Genomic DNA, 27,563 nt, shown 5'->3' on the forward strand with positions numbered 1-27,563 from the left:
GGTTATTCTGTTTCGGTTTCCCCTGGCAGAAGTCTCCAGTGGAGCAGCAGGTGGAGCCAGAGCTCTTCATGAGTCAAGCTTCAGTCCTCTAGCTCCTACATCCACACGTTATCAATTAGAAGAGATCACACAAGATACTTTTTAATACACGGTTTATTTACCGCATATTTATGCTTATTTTACTCATATATAATCATAATATCATTAAAAAAATTAAAGTGTTTGATTAATTCCTGGTCATAATGAAACTATACAGTCAGTTGCTTATTTGCTCAAAAAGACTCAATAGAAAGTATACAACAGTTTTAATACATTAATAATAAATAGATAATTTAAACATTTAGTACCAAATAAATTGCTTAGAGCAGACAAGTAAACTTGTTCATCTGAAATCAAGGCACAAATGTCACAAATGAATTCAGTTCAATTGCCTGATATTATTTTATTTTATTTTATTTTATTTTGTTCATTCAACACTACTCGAAGCCCCAGTTATTAACCAATTAGTTATTCTTATTAGAAGAACTGCTGATGCTTTATTTCTCTGTCCAATTAATCATTGTTGGCGATTCTCCCTGTAATTCAGATCGTGACCACAGAAGGCGCAAAATCCGTCTTTCAGTGGGGCTGCTCTTTAATGATGGCATTACATCTGGACAGGAAAATTTGCGTCAGTCCGTTGGAAGTTACGAGGCAAGTTTCTTACATTTTTGGCATTAGATAATAGCGGTCTGTGTAAATTATTATATATTACATTTAAAAGTGTGTGGAACTGAGCATGAAGCCCTGTTTTTTTCCTTTATTTTTCCCTAGTGTGAACAGCACAGCGTAAATTACAGTGGTTCCTTCACTTCTCGAATTAATTATGTTCATGTTTATTATTAGCCAGCATAAGCTGATGAGGCTTGAGGGAGGTGGCTTCGCGGTTACTGCTGCCACAAGCACAGCTCACATCTTTTAGTTGTGCGCCTGACGCGCGCTGAGAGCGCACTGAGAGCGCACAGCCCGCCTGTCCACGAGCGACTTCAAGTTCAGAGAGAACTGCTGGGCGCAAGCTTCAACTGAGCCGAGACACATTTCAGCTTTAGTCGGTACTAAAGAAGTACTTTATAAAACACATGGCATGGTGACTGAGAGGAACAGAGGAATTCTCTCTTCGGCGTCTTCAGCGGAGATTTGGCGTTGAATGAAACTGTCTGCAAAATGATCTGTCAAACGCGCAGGATGTGTCGAGTGTGGAGAAAGTAGAGCCGTTTAATCGACCGTCAACAAACTTCTGTTGCTTTGTCTGACTTTGACACGTCATGGCATCAGTGTCGTGGAGACACGCGCTCTTCTTCTTGCTAGTTGGTAAGTTGAACTGGTTTGTCCTGTTTATGTCTGCATTTCAAGCTATCATGTTTGTTTCTGAAATTTCATACTGACTGTAAAACGCCCAAGAAAGCTAGAACAAATCGGAACTGAACTATTAAGTAGTTTGTTTGTTTATATGTTTAATTGGTTTGAAAGTGGTTTATTGGAAGTGTTTATTAAGGTGTAAGGTTAGTGAGGAGCCCAGTGTTATTTTTATTTATTTATTTTTTTTTTTTGCAGCAGTGGTTTTGTAGGTTGGATTCATACAAATACAAACCTGTTAATAATGATTGTGAATTGTATCCTCCAACCAAAAATATACATTTTCTGTAGCTCTCAGGTTAAAAAGTGAACACCAGCATGTATTCAGGCAAGAGTCAAGAGTTTTTTTTTTTTTTTTTTTTTTAGGACAAATGTAATGTATTTAAATTATTGCATTTTAAGTTTGGACAATGATTTTTAAATGTTATATTTATACAGTTGATTATAACATTTACTAGCCAAAATAGGTTTAATATTTTTGTATGTTATGGTGCATTCAGGTAAATTAGGCCATTGAGATGATTGGAGAAAAAATGGCCCAATTATTTTGAATTAACACCTTTAACATTTTTGTTGTTTAATTTTTCATAATTTAATACATGTTTTACTGTTTAAATTTTGCCAAAAAGCCTATAATATGCTATTTGATGACAGGTACCATGTGATAACAATGCAAGTATAGCTATTATATCCTGGCTATAATGTACTGTAATATACTGACTGTAATTTTGAGAAAAACATTTCTACATGTACGCAGAACACACATGCTCTTATCCCTCTTTGTCTTTTTCCCAACAATACTGAGGTTGGAAATTTTGCTGAAAGTGAAAAATCCATAAGTGACAAGCCCGCCCACGTATGGGTCAATTATCTAATTTTCTAATTAATAATGCATGGCAACCTCCTTCTGTTGGAAAGAATTAATTTCACACTTACCTTAACAAGCTCGCTGAGCTGTGCTGAGCATGACTAACAAGCTGCTCTCCGCTTGCCTTGATTTCCTGTCACCATTCAGTTGGGATTGCTATATTTAATCTACGAAGATTCATGAGATACTTTCTGAGGAAGAATGTCTATAAAGAATTTTAATGCAAATATGAACGATTCATTGTGAACTGACCTGACTCTCAGTCGAATAATGCACACATGTGACTCTTCCTTTGTGACAAACATGTATCTGTCTCTCTGATGGCAGAGGGAAAGAGAGGATGCTGATAGGACCAGGTAAGAAAATGAAGCTCATGTAACCGCAGAGAAATATTTAATCAGTCTGTAGAAATATATAACTCTTGAATAATCACTTCTGCTCCACTTAAGCCTGCATTGAGTGTCCTTTAAAATATGTAGATTTAGCAGGGGAATCTTCTGGATTTAAAACCGCGTCAGGAAGTGAACTCAGGAGGAGTGTATGTTAACTGATCTCTGAAATAAGCTTGCTACCTACTCTCTAGCTTGATTTTATGGGTTACACTTTAACCATAGGTCATAATGCAGTATGTATTCCAACAATGAAAGTATATGTTGCATTTTCACCAGCTCTGCAAAGGGCCCTATATTGGATGCTACAGCATAAAACTAGTTTCATGACTAATAATACAGTTTAGTGACCCTTTCCTTTTTCCTGTCCTGTCCTGTCCTTTCCGGTCCTGTCCATTTTTCTTGTTTCTTTCCTTTAGTTTTGCTATATCCTTTGCTTTTCATATTTCCTTTCCTTTCCCCATTATCTTTCTTCCGTTTTAGATGACTCCTAATCCACTTTCTTTATGGGTGGCGATATTCATCTTGTCCTTCAGATGCACCAGGGAAGTCTGACAAGTCCCAGGATATTGATGGCATCATGACTGTTAACTGCTGGCGCAGAGAAAACGGTGGCTTCATGCTGTTGTTGCAAGCTGAGAGATAAATGTCAAGCACACTTTTTAAAACTGAACAAATCTTTCACTGGGTTCCAGACCAGAATTGTGCTCTATCCCACCAAGATTCATTGATCTGACAATCTGAAAATTGAAAGTCTACAACAGATAAAACACTAAATACAGTAAAGGACACTTTAGCGGGATGAAGGAGAGCACAAGGATTCTCAGTTCTCTAAATACTGTTAGCACGGTGCATTTCTCTGATTGAGGTGAATAACCTGATGGCAGTGGGCGGGGAGATCTGGACAGCCGTAACAAGTGAAGATGAATATATGGCTGCTCTATTTCTTTACGCTTGTCAGGACTGCTTTGTATTTCATTCTCAATGTACTGCCTTAAGCAGTTCTACCCTTGAAATAATTCAGTTTACTAGGTCTTGAATCCAAGTTCATTAGTGAACATTGTGTGCAAAGAATTTAGTCGTAAATGATTATGGAATTTGTTTTACCAACGGAGCGTTTGGAATTACATCCAGAAGGCTGCTGGACCAAACTAAGCATGCTTGATCGTGCAGAATGGCTGCTGGAGCTGAACACAACAAATGTATCCATATTTCTGATTAGAGCTGACAGTCTAGACTTGTAGCGTAATCTGAAGATATCTCAATAACTTTAGCATGAGCAAACTTTGCAAAAGTTGAAAGACTTTGATTTCCTGTGTCTTAAAATCTTGACGTGAGCACTGATTTTATTTTTTTTTAAGCTAGTGCTGTCAAACGATTAATCGTGATTAATCACATCCAAAATAAAAAGTTTTTGTTTACATAATATGTGTGTGTACAGTGCATATGTATTATGTATATATAAATACACACTCATTCACTTTTTTTTTTACATTTATATAATTATATTAATTAAATTATAAATAAATACATTTAATATAAATATATTACGTTTTCTTAAATATATACATGCATGTGTGTATTTATATATACATAATAAATATACACAGTACACACATATATTATCTAAACAAACTTTTATTTTGGATGGGATTAATTGTTTGACAGCACTAATTCAAGCTGAAAGAAAAGTTGCTTTTTGTGCTCTTCATATACTTAGATGAGCTTTTTGCATCATGTTTGATCATCATGTTGGATCACATCCATCAGCAATCATATTTTGTGGAAAAGCACGATGCGTGACCTATTTGGCCAGCATTCAGAATTCAGTATTGGACATTTGAATACAAAATAACAGTTTAACTTACAATGTAATAGCAAAACTTAATGGGATTATTTACATTTTTATTTTTTAATACATTTTTATAAAATGCCAAATAAAGAATGGCTAAAAATAGAAATAAAGATATAGTGATGACATTCAGCAAGGGTGAAGAGCTGTAATTCGTTTGAATAGCAGCATAGCTCAATGTTTGGTTTTAGGATGATTTGATTAGATAAATTCACATAAAAACCTCTGACGTTTGATTGTAGACTTTGGTATCTTGACAAAGAAACTTTATCGGACACACATTAAAGTTTACTGGAGCCCTTTGTACAGAGAAAAAAAACTCTGAAAAGCAGGAGGCTTAAATAAAAGTCTAATTCTAATCTCCGGCTTGAAGAAGATATATATATATTTTTTTTTAAACATGGTGGCATGGTTATCGAATCCTAGCTTTTGGCCGCTGATTGTATAAATAAAAACAGGTAATTTGTGCACCAGCCCTGGCCCTTGAGATGCATTTAGCATTTGTCTCACTCCAAAATAAAAGTGGCGCTTTGTTTAATGCTTTAAGAAACAGGTGTAGCACTGAAAAATACAGTTAATATTTGATGTCGAAGCTGTCGTGTGATGTCAGCAGGGAATCATCAGCTCTCTGCAGTGCTGCTGGATGGGTTGGAACTCCTCCCTGCATTAGCTGATTATTCATTATGCAGATCGAGTTACCCTATAAACTGTGTTGCATCGCTGTGGTATAGATTAGTTTTAAAGGAAAATAAGAGCTGGATTGATTCATCTGCTCAATTGCAGGCTTGAGTTTAAGGCTCAGCAGGCCCCTCTTATCATGCAGGGGACAGACAACATGGCACTGAATCTTTCTGGGGTTATTGGTGTGATTGTCTAAAGAGACAAAACAGCGTTGGACCCCATGCAGTGTTTTTAAGAGCTCTGTGACAGCAGGAGCTCAGGAAACAAGATCTTTCTCAGCCCCTGAGTGGCATTGGCATCTCAACCACAACTACTTGCCGTCAAATTGCAAACCAACACTTGAGTGAGTCAGCAAAAGCATTGATTTCCCTTTAGATTCACATGATCTCCAAAAATATTTTTCATGATCATGGTCTTTTCAGAATACAGTAGACCTAAAAGAAGGAAAACTAAAACCTTTATTGGCTGACCATGCTAAAGATATTGCAAACAATTTTTTTGTGTCTTACAAACTGAAACGTATAATAGATTTTAAAAAATATTGTATTAAAAGAAATTTTTTTACATATTTTTTATTTTTTTTTACATCAGAGTTATTGGATTGCTTGATTCTGTTTGAAATCTAAGTAATTCAAACCCCAAAGGTTACATTTTGTAGAGAATCTTTGATTCTTAAAGGGATACTCCACCCCAAAATGAATATTTTGTCATTAATCACTTACCCCCATGTCGTTCCAAACCCGTAAAAGCTCTGTTCGTCTTCGGAACACAATTTAAGATATTTTGTATGAAAACCTGGAGGCTTGAGACTGTCCCATAGACTGCCAAGTAAATAACAGTGTCAAGGTTCATAAAAGGTATGAAAGACATCGTCAGAATAGTAATTCTTCATGAGTTATATGAAGTGACGGGAACACTTACTGTAAGCAAAGAAAAAAAAACGACTTTATTCAATAATTCCTTTGTCAACGTTCTCCTCTGTGTCTCTCCATATCACCGTATGCTCTTCTGTGTCATCCGTGATATTTTGGTTTGATGTTTTGTTTCATGTGATTTATGATTTTTTGTATGAAACAGCACATCCTTGTGGCGTGGATGATACAGAAGAGCATACGCAGCATACGGTGATAGGAAGAGACACAGAGGAGACAAAGTTGTTATTTTTGTTTTAATATTATTCAATAGTTTGCATCACTGGATATTGTTGGCTGTTTAAGTCATAGAAGGAGAACGCTACTTAAAGTCGAGCCGACTGTTGCTATAGTAACGAACGCAACTTTCATCGCACAAGCTCTTTACTTTCAGATTTCAGCAAGCGTCTAACATTATGTTCTTGCCCCTTTCATGCAGTGAATGCACGTTATTGAATGAGCGGGGTTTTTTGAACATTAATTCAGCTGCTCAGGTAATTTCAGTGGTAGGATGATACATATTTATATATTAAACTCCCTGTAATAGCACACAAATTTCTGCCCCTTTTCGCTCATTGTCAGCCTCTGCTTTTCTGCAACAGACTGAAGCCTCTGCGTGAATTTAGCGTGCCTTGCTTACAGCTAATAAAAAAAAATGTTGTTATTTTATTATTGTTGGGGCAGTTTCCAGCTACCGTATATCTTAAACTTCTCAAAATACATTCTGCTTCAGATTGGTCTTAATCACTGCACACACACAAAAAAAAAATCTTTATCTAATTCTGACTGGGTGGGCAAGACAGCAATTGTGCCTGGATCCGGCCTGTTGCAGATCACTGATAATCCTTGGTTTTCATGTTGCCACTGCTTTAAATAGTAAATTGAGGGGTTTTCTCAGTTGCTTTGATCAACCATTTTATTCCCCTTGATGATATTGTGTTTTTTCTTCAAGGTTTTCTGGTACAACACATTTTAAACTCATAAGGCTGTCAGCACTATATCTAGGAACTTTTAGTGTTTTGGAAATCTTCTTGTAGCTATAAACTTTCTAATATAATAAAACAATTTATTCAATATAGCTTTGTGAGAGCCCTTTTGACTTGGCCATATTTGCTACTCAACTTTAGCACATGCATAGGCTAAATTTATGGATGTGTAACAGCTCAAGCTAATTAAGTTTTGTTATAAGTTTCCAAACGCTTCATTGTGTTTTAATTTTAACATACATTTGTTATTTATATTCTTATGCAAACACACAAATTATCTTATTTTCTTTCACAGCTGAATGCTGGCGCTTGATATAAAGTGCATTTCAATCGCTGCCTACAACAGATTACAGTGCAAGGTGTCGATTAACTCTTAAAACAGTGAGTCACGGTGACCCACAGCAAATGACCCTCTTTAATGGGATCCAGCCGTTGGTGTAATGGCCATGAGTGATCCATCACCTGTACAGCCAGATATGCTGACATTCATGGCCCCAGTAATTGCTTCATCACAAAGGGTCTGTGCCATGTAGATTATTTTGGAATGTCATGATGGATGTTGTGCATGTGTGTGCGTGTGTGATAAGAAGAGTAAATGGAGGCATTTCGCTTTATCAATAGTTAGAAACCATGTTACACAATGAGAGGACGAGCAACGCAAGTGGTAATTTGTACTGGCACATTGCTTGCTTTCATAAATGGCAGACAGTACTTGATCAGGCGGCCAGCGTAGTTCACTCGCAACACGACAGAATGTTTTGTATGGGTTGCTTCTTGACTTGAAGTGCTTTATATGACCGTCACCATGTTTTCCCTGCAGCATATTGCAGGGTAATGCTTCTCTTCTGGCACTAATGCAAATGTTATCGTGCTTTTCTGACGCAGCCGCCGGTTGTTTTTGTCCATGCTGGGATAGCAGCATCTCTGTACACTTCAATTTTGCATACACTGTGACATAATGAGATCATACGAGTAGGCGTGTAGAGTCAAAGAATACATCACGCAGAATGCCAAAAAAAAAGAAGTAATATAATTTATTAAAAGTGTAATCAAAATGTTCTTAAAGGGAGAGTTCACACAAAAATGGAAATTCTGTTATTGTCATTGATTACTCACCCTCATGTCATTCCAAATACGCAAGTCCTTCTTTCATCTTTGTAACACAAATTAAGATATTTTTGATGAAATTCGAGAGCTTTCTGACCCTCCATAGACAGCAATGCAATTACCACATTCAAGGCCCAGAAATGTAGTAGGGACATCATTAAAATGGTCCATGTGCATGTGTTGTGTACTGTCATTAATGAGTGTCGAAGTCTGATACGGAAGAGAAGAAATTGAGTAAAGTCGTTATTTTTTATTTCTTTGTGCACAAAAAGTATTCTCGTAGCTTTATAAAAGTACGGTTGAACCACTTATGTCACATGGACTAATTGCGTTGCTATCTACGGAGAGTCAGAAAGCTTTTTAATTTCATCAAAAATATCTTAATTTGTGTCCTGAACAAAGCTTTTACAGGTTCAGAACAACATGAGGGTCAGTAAGTACTGACAGAATTTTCATTTTTGGATGAACTGTCCCTTTAAAATAGAAATCCATGTTTCGTGCTATACATGTTGTGATGACTAAATTCATTTAGTAGTATTTAAAATAATTATTATTATTATTTCAAATAGTATCAGCTAGTCCACATTATACAAATGATTGTGATCATAATGGTAAATGTCTAAAATGTTTTTTTTTTTTTTTTTTTTTTAAATCCTGTTAAATAGTTAACAGTAAGTACAGTGAAAACTAATAAATCTAACAGGACATTTCATGCAGTTTTACAGTAAGCTAAATTTACAGTTTTTGTAAGCTACTTGTGAGCTTCAACATCTGTGATTCAACATGACTTTCATGTGTTTAGTACTATATAGTAGGTTGGTGTATTAACATTATATCAGTTAATGAAATATACTTTAAAACTGTAAATTAAGTTAGATCTGTAAAATCTAAAATGTTACCATCATAGTCATTTTGTTTTCCCATTCAGTCTGAAACAAAATTAATAAAATCCCAAGAGTCAAAACCCTTTTTTTTGTTATAGAATTAGTTATTTTTGTTGCCAAAAATGCCAGTCTTGATCATTTTTTGATTATACCTCAACCTGTCCTACTGCTGTTCACTGTGTGTATGTGTCTGGCTCTAGAGTCACTGTACATCCCTGCATTATCTTTCAATCTCAGCGTCTTTCTGCATCCATTTACTAACATGAGACGCTCGCTGTGGCAGGCATTAATTTGGCTAATTATGTGCCCGTTACACCTTAAGAGAACATGACAACTTGACGGTCGCACAAAAAGCCCACTGAAGGAAAGAATTTAAGAAAATGATCAATTTCAGTATAATGCATCTGTCATCAGAATTTGTCCAACGCCATCTCAAGTGCTTGAAGCTGCACAACAATATGTTTAATGAATCTTATGGCTTCGGTAAAAGTTAAACTTTATTGACAGCATTTGTGACATGATGTCGATTACCATAAAAGAAGCTTGACTCATCCCTCAGTTTTTATAAATGCGCAATTACAGTACTGCGCTTGCCCTGTCTAAGAGACATAAATGAAGATTTTTATCTCATACAGAGTGTTGCATTAGGATAATTTTGTAAAATCGTCTTAACGTTAGTCATTGTTTCACATTATTGCCAGTTACATATTCACACATTTCGAGAGTCAATGTTTGGAAAAAGAAGACATACTTAATAGGGTGTCAGCTTTACAAACACAAAACTGAATGCAGAGAGACCAAGGTATTTCATGTTTAGTTAAGCATAACAGATATGAAGACACAGAGGAGGGAGAAGCTCCTAGAAATAGTTCTTGTCTCCTGTTAGGTGCTTTTGGGAAGCATTAATTCAATGGACCAAAAGTGCACAGAATCCTTTTTGTGTTCAGATTCTAAGGCTGATCTTTTCTATACAGTGAAAGCATATAGTTACCAGGGTTTGTCATGCTGCCAAAGGGACAAAAAACAACAAAAGCACCATACAATGACCATGAAAGTGGTCCATACATGTACTCTATATAATGTATCTTCAAGGAAATTTAGTTCTGTTAGAGCATTTTACTGTTACCTTAAATAAAACATTCTGTTAATTAAAATACAAATGAAATAAAAATAATAGATGAAAACTTTAGTTGTGAAGGCAATATTAAAATAAAATCTGAAAATTAAAGCTAATTCAAAATAATAATATTAATATTAAGTATTATTGTATTATAAATAGTACTAAAATAACACTGCACATGAGTCATATAGACTTGCCCTTTTGTGTTGCATGAAATAAATCATGTTAAATGGGTTTTAAACAACATTAGTGAGAGTGACTGAGAGAATTTTCATTTTTGGCTGAACTGTCCCTTTTAGCAGTCAGCAGCAGCACACATCATAAAGCTGCATAAAATCTCTTCTCTAAAAAGATGATCATGAATATGCCAGTCGAACCAGTCAAAGTTACAGAAATGATCAAGGAGGAAACTCAAAAAGCTCTCGTTTAGTTCTCCTCCTTTTCAAAAGTCATCCTAGAATGAACATTCTGTGCATTATGCAAGAGTTTGAGATTAAAAGAATCTCAGTGTTTGAAGAGAGAAAAATAAGGTCATGTATCAGCATAAAGTCAACTTTCTGTTATATATTAGCTAGAGGTTACTGTATTTTACAGTGTTTTATTGTAATAGTTTATTGTAACCTTGACTTTAGAAGGCCTGCATTATGTTATTCTGCAACCATACACGACATTGAGAGCATCAGGGCACAAAAAAGCAACCTTATGCTGTCTTCTAAGATATCATGCTTTGGGCAAATTCTAAGGCAGCATCACATATACACTCACCTAAAGGATTATTAGGAACACCATACTAATACTGTGTTTGACCCCCTTTTGCCTTCAGAACTGCCTTAATTCTACGTGCCATTGATTCAACAAGGTGCTGAAAGCATTCTTTAGAAATGTTGGCCCATATTGATAGGATAGCATCTTGCAGTTGATGGAGATTTGTGGGATGCAAATGCAGGGCATGAAGCTCCCGTTCCACCACATCCCAAAGATGCTCTATTGGGTTGAGATCTGGTGACTGTGGGGGCCATTTTAGTACAGTGAACTCATTGTCATGTTCAAGAAATCAGTTTGAAATGATTCAAGCTTTGTGACATGGTGCATTATCCTGCTGGAAGTAGCCATCAGAGGATGGGTACATGGTGGTCATAAAGGGATGGACATGGTCAGAAACTATGCTCAGGTAGGCCGTGGCATTTAAACGATGCCCAATTGGCACTAAGGGGCCTAAAGTGTGCCAAGAAAACATCCCCCACACCATTACACCACCACCACCAGCCTGCACAGTGGTAACAAGGCATGATGGATCCGTGTTCTCATTCTGTTTACGCCAAATTCTGACTCTACCATCTGAATGTCTCAACAGAAATCGAGACTCATCAGACCAGGCAACATTTTTCCAGTCTTCAACTGTCCAACTTTGGTGAGCTTGTGCAAATTGTAGCCTCTTTTTCCTATTTGTAGTGGAGATGAGTGGTACCCGGTGGGGTCTTCTGCTGTTGTAGCCCATCCGCCTCAAGGTTGTGCGTGTTGTGCTTTGCTGCATACTGTACCTCGGTTGTAATGAGTGGTTATTTCAGTCAAAGTTGCTCTTCTATCAGCTTGAATCAGTCGGCCCATTCTCCTCTGACCTCTAGCATCAACAAGGCATTTTCGCCCACAGGACTGCCGCATACTGGATGTTTTTCCCTTTTCACACCATTCTTTGTAAACCCTAGAAATGGTTGTGCGTGAAAATCCCAGTAACTGAGCAGATTGTGAAATACTCAGACCGGCCCGTCTGGCACCAACAACCATGCCACGCTCAAAATTGCTTAAATCACCTTTCTTTCCCATTCTGACATTCAGTTTGGAGTTCAGGAGATTGTCTTGACCAGGACCACACCCCTAAATGCATTGAAGCAACTGCCGTGTGATTGGTTGATTAGATAATTGCATTAATGAGAAATTGAACAGGTGTTTCTAATAATCCTTTAGGTGAGTGTATGCTTTAAGGATAAGGTAATCCCAGAATGCACTGCAACAAGTTTAATGAAAAAAAGAAATGTGAAAAAAGATGGCAGATGGAGTCGAGTGTAACAAAAACTATATTTATTTCCTTAAATACTGAAAAGTATAGATACAAAAAGATAAAAATCCATTTTAATCAAACTACCTAATATTCAAGGTCAATAATAAGGTTATATTCAGTGCAATTACACATTGAATTGCTATTCTGTGTGTACAAATACTGTAAGTGGTTTGTAACAAAATGAAGTGGTTCTGAAAACACTCGTTTGTGAGTTTACCACTTAACAGCGGCCAGAACAGATGGATGCCATGATCCGTGTGGCCCAGCGTCCTCCTACACACTAAAATTAATTGCAAAAATGTCTGGGAAAAGTTTGTTTTGTGCTTTAGCATAGTTTCTTTTCTAATGGCGCTTCTTTTTGTTATCTAATGCTATGACTTTCATGCATTTTTAAGTGCGACTGAAGTGTCCAAATAAGTCCAAATAAAATCCACAGTGTTGCAGTGATTTGTCCTCTTGCCGCCATTTATAATGAATGGCAAGCTGTCTTTACTAATATCTGTTATAACAGGGGGGGATGGGGGGGCATTTGCATTTGCATTTGCACACCGCAGTTAATGGAGTGACATATTACTGGCTAACTGACTGCAAAAGATCCTGGTTATCATCCAGATTGCCAGCATAATGCAGATGTAAAGTGGTTAGCTGCATACTTTCTCACTTGCACACATGCTCACTCACAAATGCTTTTTACACATACAGAGACTAATTAAGTGTTAGGAACGGTTAGCTATGGAAAGGTTCCTGTCATATTGAGAATATAGCATCAAAGGTCATACAGTATATGACATGCTTGATGTTGTCTTCTCATAGACTGGTTTACTGTTTTGCACATCCAGTTTTCTGTGCCTTACGACATAACCATTCACTTTTTTCATTCACTTGTTTCGATTTTATATAGACATTTTAAATATTTTTCACCTTTTTTTTTTTTTTTTTTTTTTTTTTTTACATTTGCATTGTGGGAATGAAAAGTGATTTAATTCAAGATAAGGAATTGGAACGGTGAATGGATTTATGTTTCTTCTTGTCTTCCCAAGAGAGAACCATTTTATATTACTGAAGTTATGATTGTGTTTTAGCCCAGGGAAAATGTGAGGAACACTTTCTGTCCAATACTCTGAGATTTAGTGGCTTGTATTCAAAATCTTATCACAAAAATGAACATTTTCTCTCTTCCAAATGTTACTGACTGCAGCACCAATGTGCAAAAACATGAATCTCTTGGCATACGGAAGGGTAAACACTGGCCCACGAGCGAAAACAGAGAGGAATATTGTGTGATTGAAATTTTACTCCGTGGCTTGTTTTAGAAATGTTGAAGTCAGCATGCAGAATTAACACCTGCCAAATGGCAAATGCAAGTGAAATCTGAATATGACATTATGTAATCTGAATTGTAATAATGATAGTCTGACCCTTTCTGAAATAAGTGGTGTATGTGATTCAAATTAAAGATTAATATTGGAAGATGCAGCTAGTTATTTAAGATGCTCTGAAGTTACTGTAGCTTTGTCATCAGACTGGTAAATGCCCACAAGTCAACATTCTTAACAGTTTACAACACGATTCTCATTTAACAATTCTGGATAAGAGGTTTCTGTGCCTGCAGCAGTTGAAGTCAGGTTTTGAAGCAATATGATTCATATAAATGTTTCTTTTCAGGAATATCTGATTGTTGTGTTGGAGAAAACTTTGTAATCTGCTATATTCCATTTCAGTCTCTGATAGCTCCAATCACTGGAGGATTTACTTAAGGTTGATATCCAGAGTTATTTATGTATGTAAAATAAAGCAGGAACATATTCCCATATCTATTTTAAACTTTGCAATATCTAGTGTTTTTGAGGAATTTATGCTCTCTCATGCATTTTGTAGTTTCATCATCCTTTCATCTCCCCGCTGCCAAGTTTATTTTTATTTGCAAATATGGTTTGATGTTGTAATGTTGCATTCATTTGCATTTCAACTCAATTCCTATTTGGATTAAACCCTGAGTGTATTTATAAAGTCCTGAGCACTTTCCCATAAAGATTTCATTCCTGCTAATTTTTGTTGTTTGTTTGTTTTTGTCACTAATACAGTTATTTCAGTTGCAACCTGGGTGATCTCAGACAAAATAAATAAATAAAATAAATAAATAAATCCAAAAGGAATGTGTAAGGATTCTTTTTGGAATCAATCCTACTGTGAACTGTGTTCTAAAAGAACAAGTTTTTATTTTACACAAAACCCAAATCTATCCTTTACACTATTCTATAAAAAGCCAAAAATCCCTGTAGGGATTCAGTTTATCCAGTGCATTCCCATAGGAAGCCTTCAGGATTATCATAGAAAGTCAGATTGAAATTCCTTATTTTTTGGACCTCACACAAATGTGTTTCTTTCTGTCTTTATTTTTCTTGAGGTAGTCTCACCTGTCACATAATTGATGTGATAGAGCTGTTGTTGACTAACAATGGGTCGAGGGGAGCACCGTCACCCATCGCTCATACTGATCAGCTGCTTTCTTTATGACTCTGGGGGTGAGAGCTACACTGCTCCTGCAGATCTCTGTAAGAGAATAAAACAGTAGGAGGCAGAGCAAGCAGCGGATATGAAAGAAAATGACAGTCAGACAATGGCTGCTCTGTTTAAAAGGCAATTGTTTTTCCGAGAGCTACACATTAATACCATTATATCAGAGCTAATGAAATGACTCATCATTGTTTCTCCTCAAGTTATTTTTTTTTTCTTTTACATTCTATTCAGACCTTTGCTAGCATCTGGAATGTTAAATCTGTTACTGACTTTGTAGGAGAGTTTAAATTCAATTAATGTACTCATTACAGCAGGATTGCTGGTTATCTGGAGGTGATGTTCAATTTTAAAGAAATGTCCAGGGTTCAATCAAGTTAATCTTGATTTATGTCTTTTACAAACTGCAGGGTGAATCTAAATTAATTTCTGTGAAATCAGCAGCAAGCCACATTGTCTATATTGAACCCGGAACATTCCATTTACCATTATGAAATAAAGTATGATTAATGAGAAAGTTTCGAGGAAGGTGTTTGTGAACAGCATTATTATTGAGACGCATCAATATGGCAAGGGCATTTTCCCCATTCTCAACACTTTTAACATATCGTAAACATTGTTTCTTTTGCATTGTTTCTATTCGCACTTAATCCTGCAATAGTATGTACTGTACAGGTTATTCATCTTATTGCTTAGAACTACGGTACTTCTGATCTCTACCGATTCTGTTGGTTATTTAGATCTTGTAACACAAACGACCGATACAGTCAAAACCTCATCACATTCTAGGGATGTTAAAATCAAATCCCAGGTAACCAGGTGCCTTATTATTCCTATGGGAAAAGTAAGAAATAGATGTGGTTACTTTCAGAAAATAAACATTTATTTCCACTTCAAATAAAGCAAAATCAAAAGCAAATGGAAAAAAAAAAAAAAAAAAAAAAAAAATATATATATATATATATATATATATATATATATATATATATATATATATATCTATATATATATATATATATATATATATATATATATATATTATAGGAAAACTCCTGGAAATAGACATGAGACCGTTGTTGAGACAGTAAGAGTGTGAGAGCTCTACAATTACACAGTGCAGACTATTTGATCTGGAGAGAATTTTGGTGACTAGGGAAACTGTTCTCATTTGTGAAATATGTATATATATATATTTTTTTTTGTATCTTGCAGTGAATCTGTCTGTGCTGACGACAGCATGCAGCAGTCACTATGGAAATGTCATTGAGGAGTTCTGCCTGGCCAAGTTCAAGCTGGACATGGAGGTTCTCGATCAGCGCCAGTGGTGCAGCTGGGAGGACACAGTTGAGTGAGTGATAAACATGCCCCTTCTAGGCTTTATTACATCATTGGTAATTCTTAGCTGACACATGCTCCATGGACATTAATTATTGTCAGCATAGGTTTATTGTCACTTTCTTTCTTGTGTGGTTGGAGAGGAAACCGAATACAGTGACAGTGATCCTAGAGTGCAGAACATGTCTATATTTGTGTCATGGTTTCCACAAAAATGTTAAGCAGCACAGCTGTCTTTAATTGTGATAATAAGAAATGTTTCTTGAGCACTAATTAGCATATCAGAATAATTTTGTGATACTGAAGACTTGAGTAATAGCTTCTGGAATTTCAGCTTTGCCATCACAGGATTGAATTAAATTTTTAAATGTATTAAAATAGAGTAAAAGAGTTTTCACTTTTTTGAGTATAAAAGACCTCGTTCAAACACCAAAAAATGACTGACCCCCAACTTCCCCTCCACATTTCACATCACACACATGTTAGCTCAGCACTCATTCAACAACTTTTGTTCAGTGCAATCCTACCTTGCAGCTGACACGACTGCGTGTTTATTTGAACACTTCATGACAAGGTCAGTGAAGAGCAGAGTTTTCTCAGTAAGAGAGATGACAGGGGTTCCCATATTATCACATACTTCAGAGGGATTTAGTGTGCCATGTGGCACAGCTCCAGGCGTACACCGTTCCTGGGAATGCCTCAATATGCCCAGCTGTCTCTGTGACATAATGGAAGAGGTTATTCATGGTGCCCCAGAAAACACATGATATGGGAGAACTTTCACATTTCCAGGTTAACAAGAAGAACTGTCTTGTCTTTACTTTTGTGCCCTTAACAACTGACCCTAAAAACTCTGCCACTCTGAAGTTAGACTGTAACCGTTGCGCTCCAGTGCAACATTCGAGAAAGATACAGTTGAGAAAAGTGACACTGGATGTCTAAGCTGTCGGATCAAGGCCAGCAAGGTCTGCCAGCCCCTGTCATCAACACTCCAGGCGCTTTTTGTCCCATGTGGCCCAACTCGTTTCTATTGTAGCTCGTGCCAAGGTGCAAAATGCTGACTGTGTTTTATGGTGCTTAAAGTGATAGTTCACCCAGAATTGAAATCATTTCCATCCTTTACCAACCCTCATGTTGTTCCAATGACTTTATTTCTTCTATGGAACATAAAATATATTTTAAAAACTTTTTGGTTACCGACATTCTTCCAAATATCTTTTGTGCTCCACAGAAGAAAGTCATACAGGCTTGGAACGACATGAAAGTGATTAAATGATGATATTTACATAACTTTTTTCTTTATATTAAAGTGAGACACTTACAATGGAAGTAAATGGGGGCCAGTTACTGAAGGATTTAAAAGCACAAGACATTTGAAGCTTAATAATTTTATAAAAGACCTTACATTAATTATTTTGTTAAAATGTGTGTATTATTTTAGAGTTTAAAGCATTCATTGTCATGGCAACATAGTTGTAAAATTAGATTTAGTTTTACACAGAAAAGATTATAAACCATTTTTCACACAAAAATAGTATTAACATGGTTTATCTATTGAATATTTTAACTTTACGTTCACTTTCATTGTAAGTGCTTCACTGTAACACTGTTTGCTTTACTCAGCTGGAATGATTATCTGGGCAAAATGGTCTCAAAATTGCTGGTGCGTTTGTTGTTAGTCAGATCAAAATCTCAGAATGTTGCCCTAAGGTTGCAAACAAAAAGGATTGTGTTCAGGAGGACGATTGATTCCTGCGGGTGTTGTTAAACTGAGCTGTCATTTATGACACAAAATGATTATTCATATCGCCTGTTTGACTGAATATGTCATCTATATTAAAAGCCGATTCCCTTTAGACAGTGAGTCATAGATTGTGCTAACTGTGTATAATGGTTGGTAGTAATAAACAGTGATGACCTTGATCTCTGGTATTTTATTTCATGCTTTTTTACATCAGAAGTGCTTCAGCCCACCAAACAAAATCAAAGCCTTAACATCCTGGCTAACAATGTTTTTCTGCCTTCATTCCTAAAGGATCAGGATGCGATTTAAAGCTCAATAACAAGCACAGATGTGAGTTGGCTGGCTTTATTTAATATATAGAGTACATCAATAATGATTGATTCCAACCTGCTTTAAATCAATAGAAAAATGCATGCCATAAATCTGTTATGACAGAAAGTGAACAATATTACTTCCAATATTCAATGCAATATTTTTTTTAACAATCAAGTTAGACTCCAGGCTCAATTTGTCAGCCTTTGAGGAGAATGGTTTTGCTCAAAGGTTGGGATTTCATAGGTCTAGGGATCTCATGGTGTTCTCAGATCTGAAAGCAGGTTCAAGTGCCCCGCGCACCTGTGAAACAGCACTCATTAAAGTATGTATGGCCCCTCGGCTCCCTCCGTGAGGTCATCTAGCTCCATTGCTCAATTATGCACAAAGCACTGTCTAAAGATATCCACAGGTCTGAGACGAGGTCTGAGCAACACAGTAGAACAGCGTGTGGCCTCCAGTGAGCCCCAGAAGTGGTGAGGTAAGACTTACCGAGCACACTGAGGGCAGTCGACTGCAGGTAATTAAGGTTGTATTCAAACGATGTGCACTTCAGCACATTGTCTCACCTGGGCAATGGAGCATTAAACTGCTTCGTAGGGAACCGGCAATCTACAGACTAACCCTTTTGCCCTTCCAGGGGTCATTCCTGTGAGTGCTGGTATGCTCATTAAGCTCCTCTTAAAGCACAGCCTGGAGGTGGAAAATGCTTGTAAAATATATATAAATTAAGATGGCAGAGCTGTGATTACAGTGGTATGTGAAAGTTTGGGAACCCCTCGCAGAAACTGTGAAAATGTTTTAACAAAATAAGAGAGATCATACAAAATGCATGTTATTTTTTATATTTAGTACTGTCCTGAGTAAGATATTTTACATAAAGGATGTTTACATATAGTCCACATATTTACATATAGTTTACATATGGTTAGACAAAAAAATAGCTGAAATGATTAAAATAACTGTGTGTGGTTACCTGAATGACCCATGCGTCCCTTGTTTGTTCTGAACAGTTAAATTGAGCACTGTTCTTCAAAAAAAAAAAAGGTCCAGGTCCTGCAGATTCTTCAGTTTTCCAGCATATTTTGCATATTTTAACCTTTTCCAGCAGTGACTGTATGATGCCACTGTAAAGGCAGGTGTTTGTCTAAAACATAATTTCCACTCTTCTGAAAAAAATCTAATTAAAGAACAGATGTTAAAACCTCACCATGAAGTGTTTTGCTACTGATTTAACAAGCAAAAAACAGATCCCAGCAGGTTTAATAAAGTCTGAACATTTAATCAAAGTGAAGACATTACCTGGAGATCTTGTTGTGGTTTTAGGTTCTTGCAGGACATGATTTTAATAGAATAGTTAACCAAAAAAGAAGATTCATACCCTCATTTTGTTCCAAACCTAGTTTTCCTTCTTCCGTGGCACACAATAGATGTTTTGCAGATTTTTTTGTCCCCATACAATGACAGTGTACAGTAAGTAAATTTAAAAATGCATTAAAAGTACATTAAAGACTTGTCTTGAGGCATCAAATTTAAATATGCGCATGTACAAATGAGATTTGGGAATTATGACAGCAATATATTTATATCTTCATTTCTAACAACAGAAAACAAGTAGATGAATGACCTTAGTGATCTTTGATGCTGTCAGTGTCTAGTTAGCAATGAAAAGAATGACTGTGCTTTATGGCTGGGATAATCTGCTAATGGTTACATGACAGTTCATGATGCCTGAACAGCTGAAAGGTATTTAGAAAGCATGACTTCATGAATTTGGTCCGACATGTCTGGTCTGAATCTTTCAAATTTGCCTGCTGTTTGTAATTAGGTTTAATTTAGGTTTCATACTTCACTGCCATTGTATGAGGTTTTGATATGTGTTATCTGGATTTGTGAAACTCGGGGGTTACACTTGAAATGAGACACAAAATGTCAAACCATGTTAATGTGTTCAAAAAGTGTAATTATAGTCTGGTAATAAATGTTCTTTGCTGATATTTAAACTGAATTATGTTATAGCTGCTAATCATTTTACAATATACTGAGTTTAATTGAACTAATAAAAAGCCTAATTAAAAAGTAAGAGGAATGCTTCCATAAACTTATAGTGGATAAATCTGTGACACAGAAGGGTCATGTTTTCAGGCCAGAAAATATAAGGGCTTTTCCCCTTTGGCCTCTCCTGCAATCTGTTCCATGGCTGTCGTTATCCTCTTGAAGCCAGTTAAACATCTGAGGTCCTGTAACTCCAGCTCAGGGGTCCTCACTCATTGTACTCATCATTTCCTTGTATGCCATCTGTTGTTTGAGCAGTTCTGACTCTTTGGGCCCTCTGTGACCTGATGCCCTGTCCCTGATGAGGACGGGCAGCTCATATGATCACTTGAAAAGTGAGAAAGAAACTAAAGGAGAGAAGAGAAAGCAGATTGACGGTTTTGGCGATGGCAATTGAAATGTAGAATCGCTGGTTCACAAACTGTCCTGGAGTTAAAAAGTAGGAACTGAATGCAGTGGTATGGAGAAACATAAAACTTCCTGCAATGTCTGCATTTGGAAGTGTTAGGGTTTATATATGGAAGTACCGCTATATAGCTTCATTCTACCACCGAGACTTAACACAAAAACGTGTGTAAAAAATTTTTTGGTACCTTTGTGGGAACTGAAAATTCAGGTCTCACTATCCCACTGTGAAATTCCAGCAAACCCTCATTTAAACCCTCCAGAATGCTCCATACTGTAGATAAAGCTTAACTTGTTTTGAAGCCAGATTCCTGCTGCTGCTCTCCATGCAGTTGCAGGCTTTAGGTTCTGATCCAGAGGTCCATCTGTTCCCTGAGCATGCACAATTCACATAATAGTACAGGTGCTTGTGGGATAGTTTCCAGTAGCTCTGTGGAATGTGACCACACTTGAAAGCATTTAACCCCTCTGTCAGCCTTGATGACACTTAATGACTTTGAGAGAGAGAGAAAAAGAGCCAACGAGAGGGTGACACCTTTTAGTATGTTTCAACAATTCACATCCCCTTTAGTATCCAGGGGACAGAGATCAACAGCTTTCATAACTGCAGTAGATACACGTGCTCGACATGTTTTAAAGGACGTTCTGCAAGTATCTGCTGTTTCCTTAAAAAAAAAAAATTAAAAATAAATAAATATGTATATGTATATGTATGTATGTACGCGCGTGTGTGTGTGTGTGTGTGTGTGTGTGTCATGTGTCATCATTTTATTGCCTTCCAGTACAAATATGTAAAGATCCTTAAAACACGATTGAGTGACTTTAAACAAAATGATGTAAATTATAATAGATATAAGGTATAGTTTACACAAAAAATGAAAATTCTGTCATTATTTACTCACACTCATGTTCAAACCTGTATATATTCTTTCTTCTACGGAATACAAAAGAAGATATTTTGGGAAAATGTTGGTAACCAAACTGTTCTGTTTCCCATTTACTTCCATTGAATTTGTCAATACAGTGGAAGTCAATGGGAACGGAAAATGTTTGGTTAGCAACATTCTTCAAAAATATGTTCCAGACTTTTGTGTTTGGAATGACTTAAGTGTGAATAAATGATGGCAAAATTTTCACTTTGGGTGGACTATCCATTTAAGTCAGCTACTAAGACAATTATTTGTGCAGTGTATTATTTGAGCATGAGGTAACGATGTACTGCAGACTTTGCAAAGAGGCTGTGACCGAAAGCAATGAATGATTATGAAACACCAACATGAAACCACTGCTGTGATCTCTGTTCTGTGATTGGTTATAGTGGCAGGAAACCCTCACATCCCACAGCCTGAGCAGTGACAGTGTGCCGTAGTCATGGTTTCTGTGTGTTGATGTTTGTCCCTGACTAGTTATATTTAGTGACGTTAAACCATTTTGAAATTCAATCTGCTGTCTTACAAGACTGAAAGCTCCGGAGAGACTTTCCCACCACATGGTCAATGGAGAAAAGCACCAGCAGTCACCCATTATAGACTTCCTGAGTTTTATATTAAACTCGGTATGGTTACACTTATTTTAAGGTATACTAGTTACAAAGTAATTATATATTTAGGAACTGAGTAATATTAACAGCATGTACCTACTATAGGGTTAGTTGCATATAATTATGCATAATTTACTGTTATTACTATGTAACGTGTAACAAGGACACTGTAAAATAGTGTTACCAAGTTTTATATCAGATTAGTTTCTCCATGTGCAAAAGACATTTTCCAATTGATCATTACAGTGCTGCCAAAGACTTCCCCCTTAAATAATAATAATAATAAACATGTAAATGATAATTGAACTAAATATATACAACTTAATTGTGTTCTTGTATTCAGATCCTTAAGCTACAAAAAGCTGTTAAAAATAAATATTTATTATGTGAAAATGGTTTATATTCATGTTTACACAATGTGTGACTGTCCCTCTTGTGATGCAATGTCCCCACAACCAACAGTTTTGCCCCTAATAGTTTTATTAAAGTCAAATAGTTTTTTTCAAGTTGTAATTTTGCCTAATTATACAAAAAGTGTAGCACCATAATAGTAGATCTTGTGGTCTTTTGAAGATCTAAATTTGTGGTCTAAATTTAAGACTCTATTCTGCCTCAACATCTTTTGTTTTCCACGAAAGTCACATGGGTTTGGAGCGACATGAATGTAATTGATGGCCTCAGTACAAAGCCATCATGTATTGTCTCACATCTGCAGTGAGTGCATTTTAACTAGAACTGCTTCATCTGATCTGTATTCACTTGCTAATTGCATGATAATAGGTTTTGACAGGGCAAAAACGAAGCTCCCAGGGCTCCTCATGAATAAACATCCAAATTTAACTCGTTCACTAAATTACCTCCTCTCAAACTGATGCTACAGGCTGAATATTGCCACAGCTGTTTCTGTTAAAGCTGGTGATGATACGTTTGACATCTCTTCTTCATCACTCTGTGCATTTGGATATATAAACACAGAAACTTGATGAAATGCTCGTTTGTCTCCTCAGCAGAGCAGAAACCAAAAGCTCATTTTCCATGAGTTGAGCACTGCTCATCCTAGTTTGATATGCTCCTAATGAATTAGGCAGCTGCTCTTGCAACCGAAATGGATTTCAAGTTACATGAATTCATTATAGGGTTACAATGGCATAGTGTTTAAAGCAATTACAGAGTAAAGAAAACGTGATGACTGATGTAGAGATGGATGCCACAACCTTATGTGCACATCTTTATAACATAAACTGCAATCCGCTTGGATAGGATATGATATTATTAGACTTCTGATTTGCTCATGTTCATGGTGGCGACCTCTTTAGTGGCCTTATGAAATGTCACTGTTTATGCCGTTTGTATGGATCCATCTTTTGCCCATTACAAATGTGCTCCTGCGTGGCTTCAAATGAGGCCACATATATTATACATGCCTGTGTATTCTTATATTTCTGTATGTGTTGTGCTTTAACTGTCTCAATACCAAAATTGCAGTAGATGGTACCAATAACAGTGAAATTGTACAAGTTATGTGCCAAAGTTGAGTACATTTAGAAGTCTGTGTAATATAAAGTATGAGCAGCAATAATAGAGCTTCGCAAACACCAATACAAATAAAATCAGGCAAATAAATACCATGGTACTTTCCATTATTAGCATGCTATTTAACTGTCCATTGTGGAGATACAGTTGGATGGTTCTTTGTCTATTTTAGTCTTTATTGTGAATGCTATTAATACACAGGCAGACAGAACTGGTCAGGGGTGTGAGCTCAGGGTCAGTCCATTAACAGACTGGGTTTAACACAACCTGGAGCTTCTCCTGAACTTTAATACCAGTAAAACAGACTCAGTCCCACCACCATTACTGAATGTGCACCAAAACTCTATGACTGGTACCCAGGCACACCGATACATTACAAAAATAACAAAAAGATATGCCATATAATGACCAGTATGAAATTGCTGTATGTGGGCATAAAAAAATAAGAAACATAAAAATGGAAATACACATAGTACAGCTCAGTGCTTAAATTTCAGTTTCCAAGTCAATCCTTTAAACCTCTCTCTTGAATCTTCAGTAGTTCCAGTCATTCTCTGCTGACTTCTTTAAATCATTCCTATTTCCTTTACCCAGCACCCTTAGCCTCTACAGCCCGGCTGTGCACACAGGGGTGACCTAGACACTCATGTGTGTCACACATGCCTCTTTGGGAAGATGAGACGTGCTTTTTGCTCTGGCTGAGTGTTTGAGCTGCCATCCTGAGAGCCATCTTTATCCCTCGGGGTGAAATGTGAGGAGAGGGGGCGTGCGGTCTGCTCTAGCCCCCAAAACAGGCCCGGAAGAAAACTCTTGATTAAAAGTCTGCGCTGGTTATGCTAGGCATCTCACGCTAGGCTGACTGGGCTTATAAATAGATGGCCCATGGGAGGGGGATTGGGGTCTAACACTCACACAGGGGCCTATTAAGAGCTCATCTGAACAGCAGTCTCTCCTTGAGCTCCTTCACTGGAGAGGACATCATCTTCATCACCATCATCATCATCATTGGGGTGATCTCATTCCAGCGGGGCTCCTTAAGGGTCACTTAGAGAATTATTTCAGCAGTTATCAAGCACACTCTTACACAAATATGCAGGCGTGCATTTTATGGATGATTGGGAACAGCACAAGAGAGATACAGTTGAACCTGAGCAAATAGTTAGCACATGTGAACTCCACAATATGATGCCTTGTTTTCTTTTTTCATGGTTACAATCTTGAAATCTAACAGGTACTGACATGCTTATTTCATTTTGCTTTTATATTTCAGCACATAAAATTTAATTGTATAAATTACTGGTGGCACAAAATGATAAAGACAAGCATAAAACATTATCAACCAGATAGATTTTATTTGAAAGTCTTTTGTACTGCAATATAACAGTGCTACCAATAAAGCATGCCCATTTAGTAATAATGGCAAACTGAAAATATAATAAGAAAATATAAGATTGTTTCAGTAAGGGCCATTAGTCGATGAATGTTTCAAAACATTGCTTTGTGAAGCTTTGAAACCTTTGCATTATATTGATTTGAACCAGTGTTGCCAAACTGCCAAAGTCGCTGTGTCACTTTATAGCTGAACTTTCAAGAAAACATTGGCAATTGGCTTGTAAAGGAGTTTTTGATGCATTTCTACTGTTTTGACCAGCGATTCAGAAACAGTGAATCATTGAATTGTTTCGCAGTTGCAAAAAGCTCAGTTTGTCCCCTCTAGTGGCCGTTGCAGTAAGTTAAAAATTGGCCTGTTTACTTCAGTTTTAAAAATGTACAATACCATCTTATGCGAACCGCTGACATTACTCTCCTGTTTGCTCTCCTAAAGGTCCTATGGAGAACTGACCAACTGCACGTTCCTGGTGGCTCTGAAGATGAACTGTTTCTGGCCCAACCGAATGGTGGACGAATTCTTCATCCGAGTGCACAGGCACTACTTCCATGACTGCTCAATGTCTGGACGGCTGCTTCACGATCCACCCAATCGGATCTTGGGGCCTTTTATCGTGGTTCCCATTCTGGTGACGCTACTCATGACTGCTCTAGTGGTGTGGAGGAGTAAACGCAGCGAGGGAATCGTATAATCGATAAACTAACCAAGTACCTCCACACTGAACAATAGAGAAGGAGACATTACACGGACTGCAAGCACTAAGAAAGACTTGTTTCTCATCAAATGGTTGTATATCCAAACACTTATAGTGAACTCTGTCACTGTGTTATCTGCACACAGATAACATACCAGACAAAAACGTTCATCACTATTTCTTTGAGGTAGTTTTCAACTCAATGTTTTGTCATGCCTGCATTCTGTTAATAAAACCGATCTCCTGTCTGGATGCAAGTCATTATCATGATGACGGATAAGTTTGACCTTGGATGGACACGCACCAAAGGGAGGACACTGTTATTCCCACATGTTTGACAAACCTTTACAGTCATGTGAGCACTGGACATTGAACAATCATTTTCAATTTCACACACATAAATGTGCTTTGTGCCAAATGATGACACTCATTCAGTCAATCATGATTAGTATTCTTCTGTTGATTTAAGAAAGAAGAATAAGAAAAGAATAGGGCTACAACCACAAACATGTCAATAATATTTACAATATCAGTGATCCGATCCCCAGAATGAACATCACCATCGGATATTGGAAGATACCCCAAAAAGCTGTAGTAGTTTCAAATGCTTTGTCCAAGATCTAAAGTGAATGTATCTTTCATAGACAAGTCAATCCCACAATGCACTGCTACAAAAAAATTATCCAAGATTTTGGAGAGACGTGATGAACTGATACTTTTCAGTATTGAATGAAATCAATAAAAATCTTAAATTAAAATTAAAAATTGACTATTAGTGCAGACCGGGGTGACACTGATCTGACAAAACCAGCTCTCTGTCTGTCAGTGCAGTGTGAATTTGGTCTAAAGACTGCAAACTACTATTTAACATCCTCTGTTTTTTAGAAATCTGACAATGGATCAGAATGTCATTATGGACAATGTGCTACCCACGTTACATCTAACCTTTTATTTGCTTAAAATTCAGAAGTGTTCAGTTCAGTGTTATCACAAAACCCCCAATTGGGTAACTCTACCTAAGAGATTAAACATCTATTCTACAGTATATACTGCAGGCAATAGTGCAGTCTTTTGTACTGACGGTGGCTATCAGATAATATTAGAAGCATTGAACCAGAAAGAATCCCTGCATTTATTTGGTGTCTCTCATCTCATGGGCTCTTGTCATAAGGTTATGTCAAGGGAAAATATTTTCCTTCTGTAGCAAGCAACCTATCGGCTAAGAAGCTTGCAGCATTTGTTGTGGAATAATTTATGTATTAGCACTAAAAGTATGTTTTCATTCACATGACTCTGCTAATTGCTTTTTTTTTTAAAGCTATATATGTGTATCCCTGGAGCTCTGTACCCACAGTGAGTGGTTTAAATGCCTATGGCGAACTGGACAGTGGCACAGAGACAGTAGACATTTCTAATTTCTAATGTCAGCTGAATTTCAAAGCATCTGATTTCTGATGCAGTTATAATAAAGCCATTTGCCCTCGACTCTTTTGTTCCGTACATTTCCCCTCATTAGTGGTTTGCTTTGTAGCACATCATGTGCTGTCAGGAGAACAAACAGTAACAAAGTCACGAGTCAACAGAAGTTTAGATGTTAAATCACAGCAGGTCAGATAGAGCATGATCAATCAGCCTATTTACTAAACTAGTTTGATGTTTATGCCACATTATTTTGATGTTTGCATTTTGTTGCAAGTAGGATGTTCATGGATTCATGTATTATGCTCTTTTTACCCAGAGCTTAATTTTGTGATGTCAAAGATAAATAAGAAATTCTTGTAAATAA

The 27,563-nt window shown here is 36.8% G+C and overlaps 1 protein-coding gene across 2 annotated transcripts; it reads left to right on the forward strand.

Annotated features, from left to right (window-relative positions):
- Positions 1-664: 664 nt before the first annotated feature.
- ramp1 (receptor activity modifying protein 1) lies at positions 665-27,262 on the forward strand. Of its 2 annotated transcripts, none has more exons than XM_042731129.1 (3): positions 665-1,350; positions 15,982-16,117; positions 25,519-27,262. In XM_042731129.1, the coding sequence occupies exons 1-3, from the start codon at positions 1,305-1,307 to the stop codon at positions 25,772-25,774; spliced, it is 438 nt and encodes a 145-aa protein (XP_042587063.1). In that variant the 5' UTR covers positions 665-1,304; the 3' UTR covers positions 25,775-27,262. The 2 variants fall into 2 exon arrangements, with proteins under 2 accessions (XP_042587063.1, XP_042587064.1); XM_042731130.1 differs by lacking the exon at positions 665-1,350 and adding an exon at positions 2,023-2,619.
- Positions 27,263-27,563: the final 301 nt, after the last annotated feature.

The sequence above is a fragment of the Cyprinus carpio genome, chromosome B9 (genome assembly GCF_018340385.1).
Source record: "Cyprinus carpio isolate SPL01 chromosome B9, ASM1834038v1, whole genome shotgun sequence".
NCBI lineage: Eukaryota > Metazoa > Chordata > Actinopteri > Cypriniformes > Cyprinidae > Cyprinus > Cyprinus carpio.

What these genes read in the sequence shown, in the direction of transcription:
- ramp1 (XM_042731129.1), top strand. Translation starts at nt 1,305, where the DNA reads ATGGCATCAGTGTCGTGGAGACACGCGCTCTTCTTCTTGCTAGTTG. An exon ending in GCTCTTCTTCTTGCTAGTTG is followed by an intron (nt 1,351 to 15,981) that starts GTAAGTTGAACT and finishes TGTATCTTGCAG; the next exon opens with TGAATCTGTCTGTGCTGACG. An exon ending in AGCTGGGAGGACACAGTTGA is followed by an intron (nt 16,118 to 25,518) that starts GTGAGTGATAAA and finishes GCTCTCCTAAAG; the next exon opens with GTCCTATGGAGAACTGACCA.